Here is a 9,807-nt window from a genome sequence, read left to right as displayed (position 1 = left end):
TAAATGCTGACAATCGACTTCAGCTTATTCAATTGTGACTCTTATGTGGAGCAGCGGTAAACACAGTATTCCCAGGAGGGCTCGAATCAAAATACTATTAGATGTCCGTTCTTTATGTTGGAACAAGTAAATAATAACATGACATGTTACACATCATGGGGGTTAAACGGACCAGGGCAAGATCTGACTTTACAACTTTGATCACAGTTAATATTTTCTGATTACGTTGGTCTTGTGCCAAATGTGATAACATCTATTATTAACATGTAATGAGGTAATATTTTGGTCCGGAATAAAATAGAATATCCTCCTGTTTTTATTTTAGTTACTACTAGGTAAACACAAGAACGTAATAAAGCATGTGCGTCATCAGAAAAGCCCTTTGACATCTAGAGGAAACATTAGAGTGCAGTTTCACTAATGACGTTTAGATTCTTTGTTAAGGTCAGTTACATGATGAACTGGCACAAACGGCTTGTGTCACCAGGGAGCTGTCATTCAGACACCAGACCATACAGAAAGAAATGTCACAACATGCCGGACAACGTTGCCAACATCATGCTTTGTTTGGTTGGTCTACTAGTCATGCTAACTAACGTTGGTAAGACGGTCATGTTCAGACCTATTTGCAGTTTTGTCTTTTTTGGGAAACACTTTTAGTTTATAAGAATCCTTCTCTTGCCCTAGCCCGTTATAAATATTGAAATCTCTCTCTGAGTCACTGATTCTCTCTCTTCCCACCGCCCCACCCTCTTTCTCATCGAATTCTCTCACTCTCTCTGTCTCTATCTTTCTGTCTCTGTGTGTGTTTAAATGGAATAGCTTCTAAACGCAGGTTTTTTTCCCATACAGAGTCGTGTAGCGTGCAGCCGTCGGGCATGGAAAATGCCGCCGCCACGATTACAGCATCTTCCACCCATTTGCACTGCTCCACGGAGAAGGCACTGTTAAATTCGGAAGGAGAGTCTTCAGGCACCCCATTCGCAGCAGCATGGTGCGCCCATAGTGTGAACCCATCTGGCCAGTGGCTTCAGGTACAATATTTCAGCTGAAATCCACTACCTTTTAACTATGGCTTGCTATATACATTCGAGTCGCATAATCGTACGAGGTATGCGTGTGTATTCCATTTTTAGCGACCCTGTCTCTGGACCTAGGAATTGGGAGTTTGAATCCCGGCTATTGCTGCTCACCCGACATGCAAGCTACAGCAAATATAACATTTGGTCATTTCTAGTTCATTGTTCTTGTCGAAAACAGCTAGGGGGGTATTTTTTTGTATTCCAGGTACAATGAACCTGTAAATACTGTTGATAGCGTATGTCTTCTTTGTTACGACCTATTGGAGATCAATTTGTTTTTCTTGCAAAGAGCAATGGCGGGATTCATCCAACATGCTTGGTTTTTCTATTTCTATTAGAATGTTTTATATCAGGACTTCATGCCACATATCTACATTGATAGTTTATGATTTTGTCCTTACCACAGGTTGATCTGAATTCACTGAAAAGTGTAGCAGGTGTAATCACACAGGGAAGAGGAGAGCACCCTCAGTGGGTGACCAGCTATAAACTGGCCTTCAGCAATGACGGCGTCACGTGGGAAACATACACTGAAGACGGACGAGAAAAGGTAAAAAACAGACCGTTATCTTATAGCATATAGTCCATACTTGTAAATCACATTAATGTAAGCATTTTGAAGATACTGGGAACCTAACTAAATCAATGTAAATGCAAATATCTATGGAAACGTTTCAGAGAGGTTGAAGCATCACAAATAGATTATTATGTGCAGAACACCAAGAACCTCCTATCATATATATGAATGTTATCGTACATATATTTCAAAGTGAAATATAATTATCAACATCCACCAAAATATTAAATTTCATAAAAGCATTTCCAAATACTTATTTATCACTTGAAATTATTTTTGTTTGTTTTTTTTAAACTACTATCTTGCCAATAAACTACATATCTGCAATAACTAGCAAATGGCTGAATTTTAATCGTGAAAATATATCTATATTTTATGTATAGTGCAAAGAAAGGATTTGTTTGATTGATGTGTTTTTTATTCTTTTCCTTGACTTAATAGGTGTTTGCAGGTAACACCGACTCGAACACCGAAGTTGAACACCTCCTTGACCCGCCGGTCACGGCAAGGTTTGTTCGGTTTTACCCGCGGACGGTCTATGGACATCCCAGTATGAGAATGGAAGTGCTTCTGTGTGCTCCAGGTAGATTTTCATGTTATCTTGTGAAATCCCTTTATTGAAAACGATAACCTACCATTGACGAGGAGTTGTCACACACACAAACTCACAATGTCATGAACATATACCTACACACGAGCACATGCGCGCGCACACACACCCCTCACACACACACACACACACACACACATACATACATACATACATAGTATTACATACATACATACATGCAAGCATATACATACATACAGACACACGATATGTGTACTTGGGGGGGGGAGGGTTGTCTGTGTGTATGTGCTTGTATGTATATATATATATATATATATATGTGTGTGTGTGTGTGTGTGTGTGTGTGTGTGTGTGTGTGTGTATGTGTGCTGCGTGTGTATGTATATCTGCATGGCGAAAAACCACTTGTGCTTACAATATTTTTGGTATAAAGGGACAAAGCTCCCAGTGTTTTATGGATTTAAGAGATCTTTAAACTCTTGTTAGGAACTGTAAGATATGAAAAGTAACGACTCTTTAAGTTAAGCTACAATTTCCTGTTTTTCCTTTCTACAGATTGTACATCAGACTACGTGAATTTTAACGGACATTGCTACAAGAGCTTTCTGGAATCCGAACAAAAAACACGCGAGGAGGCCAGACTGGTCTGTGCGGCTGACGGTGGAGTTTTAGCCATGCCCAAGAACAGTGCAATCAATAATTTTCTCGCCAGTCTACAACCGGTGACGGGAGGTCGCTGGCTGGGGTTGACTGACCCGGATGGAGACGGACAGTGGGTGTTTGACGATGGCCAAATCCTGACGTCATCCGACTACTCCAACTGGCAACCCAATGACGAGTCCAACGGTTGGGGCTGTGTAGGGTTTTGGTCCACTCTGTCTGTATGGGACCCAAGAACCTGCGACTATCCAAGAGGATTTATCTGTCAGATACATGAAGGTATGCGCTTTCGTCATTGTCATCTTTTTTATGATTATTACCTGATTCAAAACGTCCACTAAGCGGGCTGCCATTTACATGTATATTGCAAATTAAGTAATCAAGTCACTGAAAAGAATTTAGTTTTTTTTTTTAATTTAAATTTTCTAATTTTCCTTAAACCACCTGACATGAATTCGTTTGGTATCATACAATCAATCTACAATTAATTTCTTTCATTCATTCTTGTTCATTGCTCTTCCACTACAGCAACAACCACAACGGAGACCGCCACTACTACAACGCCTGCTGTTACAACCACCACACCAGCTGTTACAACCACCACACCAGCTGTTACAACCACAACGCCTGCTGTTACAACCACCGCGACTGTAGTTACAACCACCACGTCTGCTGTTACAACCACCACGCCTGCTGTCACAACCACCACGTCTGCTGTAACAACCACCCCGCCAGTTACAACTACCGCACCTGTTGTTACAACCACCATGTCTGTGAGCACAACCACCATTACAACAAGTGGTGCTGCTAACATAGAGACCACCGCCATGTCAGGTGAAGCGTCGCTAACCACCAGCCGGCCGGGGGAGGGAGGATCCGCCGCCGCTAACAAGGGCGAGGCACGGGGAGGGGCGGTAGCAGGCGGCGTGGTCGGAGCGATCATGGCTGTAGCGGGAGCAGGACTAGCCGTAGGCGGGTTCCTGATGTACATGAAGAAGAAGAAAAAAAATGCCGCCGTGGAGCCTGCACCGCCTAACAACATGATCTCTCGGCATTAAAGGTCACAAGTTCCCCACAAACGTACATTACAGTAGAGACACGGTACAGATATACAGTCTCTCTATCAACCAAAGATATCCATATGAAGGTACAGATGACCGGATGATTTTTGTCGAGTACAATGGTGTGTGAGCTGTGTAAAGTTGTAAAGGTAGTTTACGGTTTTTTTTTTCTGCTTGAAGAGCATGTGCTTTTTGTGCGTGTGCTTCCTGTGTTTGGGTGGTTTTAGCACCAGATGGGACACATACGTTTATGTAAATATACTCGTGATAACTTTGTCTAGATATTGTTCAGCATCAGGGACAGGTTTGTCTACTTGTGTGTGGATATTGTTTATCATCGGGGACAGGTTTGTCTACTTGTGTGTGGATATTGTTTAGCATCAGGGACAGGTTTGTCTACTTGTGTGTGGATATTGTTTATCATCAGGGACAGGTTTGTCTACTTGTGTGTGGATATTGTTCAGCATCAGGGACAGGTTTGTCTACTTGTGTGTGGATATTGTTCAGCATCAGGGACAGGTTTGTCTACTTGTGTGTGGATATTGTTTAGCATCGGGGACAGGTTTGTCTACTTGTGTGTGGATATTGTTTATCATCAGGGACAGGTTTGTCTACTTGTGTGTGGATATTGTTCAGCATCAGGGACAGGTTTGTCTACTTGTGTGTGGATATTGTTTAGCATCAGGGACAGGTTTGTCTACTTGTGTGTGGATATTGTTCAGCATCAGGGACAGGTTTGTCTACTTGTGTGTGGATATTGTTTAGCATCGGGGACAGGTTTGTCTACTTGTGTTCGATTCGAATTGACCAGATCGAACACGATCGAACACAGTTCGGATTCTATGACTTGTGGCAACTTTGCAGCCCAGATTTTACCACCGTGAAAGTTCAAGGTTTACCCATTTGCAAAGCATTTACAAGGACTCCTTATTCCATAGTGATGCAGTTCCGAAAAGAAAGATTTCTGTGTGGAACGTACGTTCCCATGAGATATGAAGTATTGAGTAAAGAATGTTTTGCTTCCGTAGTAGTATCAAAATGTGTTCTGGCAGGGAAAGTTCGAAATGGGGCATTATATCCCGTTCTAAAATGTGCTGAAGGTTTTAACTTACACAAACAGTAGCGCTAACACAGAATTGAGTAAAGCTGTACGACATAGCTTTATGTTTTGGTACATGTAGACGTAAAAATACTGAATCAGATATAATTACTAAAATATTTATTTTATTATAACAATTTTTGACCAGTATAATTTAGAGCACATTATTGCCCCCTTGTGACATTCCTGCATTTTACTCCTGTCAAATACCATGTCCTCATGTAACCTTAGATCTGTTTGGTTCTTCTCAAATAAACTTAATTTACCACCACCTTCTTACAAACTCGCATTTTTGCTTATGGTTGAAAATAAAGTTACCTCCAGATTCTTTCAAAGTTGTAGCTTATTCAAAGTCAATTATTACAAAAAAGGATCGTCCAGTACTCTTTCTAATGTAATTAAATGCTGACAATCGACTTCAGCTTATTCAATTGTGACTCTTATGTGGAGCAGCGGTAAACACAGTATCCCCAGGAGGGCTCGAATCAAAATACTATTAGATGTCCGTTCTTTATGTTGGAACAAGTAAAAAATAACATGGCATGTTACACATCATGGGGGTTAAACGGACCAGGGTAAGATCTGGCTTCACAACTTTGATCACAGTTAATACTTTCTGATTACGTTCGTCTTGTGCCAAATGTGATAACGAATGAAATAGAATATATAAAATATAGTTAGTTAAACACAAGAAGGTGATAAAGCTTCTGCGTCATCAGAAAAGACCTTTGACATCTAGAGGAAACATTAGAGGGCAGTTTCACTAATGACGTTTAGATTCTTTGTTAAGGTCAGTTACATGATGAACTGGCACAAACGGCTTGTGTCACCAGGGAGCTGTCATTCAGACACCAGACCATACAGAAAGAAATGTCACAACATGCCGGACAACGTTGCCAACACCATGATTTGTTTGGTTGGTCTACTAGTCATGCTAACTAACGTTGGTAAGACGGTCATGTTCACATATTTTTGCAGTTTTGTCTTTTTTGGGAAACACTTTTAGTTTATAAGAATCCTTCTCTTGCCCTAGCCCGTGATAAATATTGAAATCTCTCTCTGAGTCACTGCTTCTCTCTCTTCCCACAGCCCCACCCTCTTTCTCATCGAATTCTCTCACTCTCTCTGTCTCTATCTTTCTGTCTCTGTGTGTGTTTAAATGGAATAGCTTCTAAACGCAGGTTTTTTTCCCATACAGAGTCGTGTAGCGTGCAGCCGTCGGGCATGGAAAATGCCGCCGCCACGATTACAGCATCTTCCACCCATCCAGGCTGCTCAACGGAGAAGGCGCTGTTAAATTCAGAAGAAGAGCCTTCAGGCTACCCATACGCAGCAGCATGGTGCGCCAATAGTGTGAACCCATATGGGCAGTGGCTTCAGGTACAATATTTAAACTTATATCTACTACCTTAACAATGACATCCTATCGATCCAGTCTATAGGACTATGATAATAGGACTATGAAACACTTGTGACATGTAATTAAGAACGTCTTGAGGTTATAGAAGTAGTTTATTATGAAAATGAAGATCTAATTTGATAACTAATGGAAAATTGCTATAATTTCATAGTTGTAAATGCTGGTAATTTTAATACTTGTCACATTTGAAAGTTAAGTAAAGGTGAATATCAATGAAGATAATTTATTCTCATTATGACCTCATTTGCATAATTTATGGGGAAGTGCTAGAATAGCCTTTTTGTTAAGATAAGGCTGTCATTGGATGGAGAATATGATCAACTGATGTAAACCATGCAAATGGCACTCTTATTTGCGAAATCAATTATTAAAATTGTATAATTCGTCAACCGGAAGGGTTAACATCATTTGGCGAAGGTATGGGATCGTGTAACTGTAGTTATATTTCTGATTTGGTTTTCACAGGTTGATCTGAATTCACTGACTAGTGTAGCAGGTGTGATCACACAAGGAAGAGGAGGGTACCGGTACTCTCAGTGGGTGACCAGCTATAAACTAGCATTAAGCTCCGATGGCGTCGTGTGGGAAACATACTCAGAGCAAGGACAAGAAAAGGTTAGAAACAGACGTTATCTTGTATTAGTAGGCCTAAAATTGTAAGCCACATTGACTCTAACCTTTTTGTTAATGGGAACCTACTAAAAATGTGAATATCTGTAGAAATATAAAGCTTACTATTATAAGGAGAATATAAAGCTCTTTTGATATGTAAATATTTCGTACAATGTAATCCAGATTGCTGTTAGACAAGTAACATTAACTAAAATCTTAGTTTAGAAACGTGTTTCTAAATATTAAGTTATTACTCTCAATTATCCCTTTATGACCCAAATAGATAAAATATACTATCTTATGAAAAAAAAAACTACATATCTGCGTTAAATAGCAGATTGGGAACTTTTTATCGTAAAAAAAGTAACTTATTTGTTTTGTGCTTTTATTATTTTCTTTGACTTAATAGGTGTTTGCAGGTAACACCGACTCGAACACCGAAGTTGAACACTTCCTTGACCCGCCGGTCACGGCAAGGTTTGTCCGGTTTTACCCGCAGACGGTCTATGGACATCCCAGCATGAGAATGGAGGTGCTTCTGTGTGCTCCAGGTAGATATTCATGTTATCTTGTAAAATCCCTTTATTGAAACCATAACCATACATGTTCTAGTGACTAGGGAACGTGTAGTCTAAACTTACAATGTCATAAACACATACGTACACACACACACACCCACCCGCACACATACACACACACACACGCACATACATACATACGGACACGCCCTCGGCCCCACCCCACTCCCACACACATAAAGCGACGGTCACAACCCGCCGTGCGTGCTTTTTGCCCGTACGTTTTTTTGGGAGGCGGTGTCCGTACATCAATTGCACGTGAAAATAGTGAAGTTAGACTCACGGAGTCCGTACGTTGCACGCTCATACGTGCACGGGGCACGCGCGTCGCACGTACTCGCACGCACGGGTGGTAAATCCGCAGACCGCACGTAGAAAAAGTTTTACATGCACTTAAAGTTCTACGGCGTGTCTGCGTGCTCCCAAATCCGTAGGATTTCGTACGTAGGTGGTACTCACCACGCACGGATGCCCTATGATTGCCCACGTTTTTGCACGTAGACAGCACGCAGAAGCACGTACGGCGGGTTGTGAGCGTCGCTTAACACACACAAAACTAAATACATACATTGTAACACACACGTTATTTGTACTTTTTTTTGGGGGGGGGTCCTGTGTAGATGCTTGTATACATATGTACATGTATGTATGTAACGTTATGTATGTATATGTGATTGCTGCGTGTGTATGTATATCTGCATAGTAATAGACTGCATGTGCTTACAATATTTTTGGTATAAAGGGACAAAGCTCCCAGTGTTTCGTGGATTTAGGAGTTTTTCTGCATCTGCATCTTTAAAATGTTGTTAGGCACTGTAAGATATGAAAAATACCGACTAATGCCGAAAAATACCTTTGCAAGATTAAGGTTCAAATTCTTGTGTTTTTCCCTTTCTACAGATTGCACATCAGACTACGTGAATTTTAACGGACATTGATGAATTACGTCACTGTAAAGAATTTAGTCATTTTTTTAAATTTATATCCTAATTTGGTATTATATCATATCATATCATCTCATCTTATCATATCATTGGGTATCATAGAATCAATCTACAATTATTATTTTCTTTAATTCATTCTTGTTTATTGCTCTTTCACTACAGTTACAACTACTACAACTGAGACCGCCACTACTACAACGCCTGCTGTTACAACCACGCCTGTTGTTACAACCACCACACCAGCTGTTACAACCACAACGCCTGCTGTTACAACCACCACGCTTGCCTTAGCAACCACGACTGCTGTTGCAACCACCTCGCCCGCTGTTACAACTACCCCGCCAGGTGCAACTACCACGCCTGTTATTACAACCACCATGTCTGTGAGCACAACCACCATTACAACTAGTGGTGATGCTAACATAGTGACCACTGCCATGTCAGGTGAAGCGTCGCTAACCACCAGCCGGCCGGGGGAGGGAGGATCCGCCGCCGCTAACAAGGGCGAGGCACGGGGAGGGGCGGTAGCAGGCGGCGTGGTCGGAGCGATCATGGCTGTATCGGGAGCAGGACTAGCCGTAGGCGGGTTCCTGATGTACAAGAAGAAAAAGAACAATGCCGCCGTGGAGCCTGCACCATAACAACGGGATGGCTCCTACATCGTCCTTCACAGTCAGCAGTTCTACACAGTCAGCAGTCCTTTATAAACGTACGGATAAGCGGAGTCCAATTTGTCTTTTTAGTACTGTATATAAATAAAAAAAACTTCCACGTAAAGGTACACACCACCGGACAATTTCTATCGAGGGTTCAGCTGCAAGGGCATGCTTTAGTTTTCTGTATAAAGAAACTGCGCTTTCGTGCTGTGTGTCCATCAGTGTGTGGATGTGCCAGAGACAGTTTTTTAATGTAAATATGGTCGTGTGTTTGTTTCTATGTCTATACAAGAGAGAAAAAAACTGTAACGTGACGTTCGCAAATTATTTTTTGGAACAAACTTGATTCATATGCATGTAAACATTTTACCAATGAAGGATGTTGCAACGTTTGACTATTTAATTTTTGTGAAAAAATCTCTAGAACACAATTTTATTGATTTTTTAACCGTGGATGACTAATCTTCACAAACGTAAATTGATTTATAATACATTTGATACAATCAATGTTAAAATCTGACTAATATGATATAATTTCAATCTGATA

General features: G+C 41.0%; 1 protein-coding gene across 1 annotated transcript; it reads left to right on the top strand.

The window, feature by feature from the left end:
- The first annotated feature begins 878 nt into the window (after positions 1 to 878).
- Positions 879 to 9,245, top strand: LOC109471684 (mucin-5AC-like). Its single transcript, XM_019771023.1, has 9 exons — positions 879 to 1,034; positions 1,489 to 1,632; positions 2,101 to 2,242; positions 2,786 to 3,076; positions 3,419 to 3,862; positions 6,249 to 6,430; positions 6,936 to 7,085; positions 7,492 to 7,633; positions 8,767 to 9,245. Exons 1-9 carry the CDS (start codon positions 879 to 881, stop codon positions 9,243 to 9,245), a joined length of 2,130 nt encoding a protein of 709 aa, XP_019626582.1.
- The last annotated feature ends 562 nt before the right edge of the window (positions 9,246 to 9,807 follow it).

The sequence above is a fragment of the Branchiostoma belcheri genome, unplaced genomic scaffold, assembly GCF_001625305.1.
Source record: "Branchiostoma belcheri isolate BF01 breed outbred unplaced genomic scaffold, Haploidv18h27 scaffold254, whole genome shotgun sequence".
Lineage (NCBI taxonomy): Eukaryota > Metazoa > Chordata > Leptocardii > Amphioxiformes > Branchiostomatidae > Branchiostoma > Branchiostoma belcheri.
Note: the sequence above shows the minus strand (reverse complement) of the source record. Positions and strands in the feature narration are given on the sequence as shown.

What these genes read in the sequence shown, in the direction of transcription:
- LOC109471684 (XM_019771023.1), top strand. Translation starts at nt 879, where the DNA reads ATGGAAAATGCCGCCGCCACGATTACAGCATCTTCCACCCATTTGCAC. An exon ending in CAGAGCAAGGACAAGAAAAG is followed by an intron (nt 7,086 to 7,491) that starts GTTAGAAACAGA and finishes TTGACTTAATAG; the next exon opens with GTGTTTGCAGGTAACACCGA. An exon ending in GGTGCTTCTGTGTGCTCCAG is followed by an intron (nt 7,634 to 8,766) that starts GTAGATATTCAT and finishes CTTTCACTACAG; the next exon opens with TTACAACTACTACAACTGAG.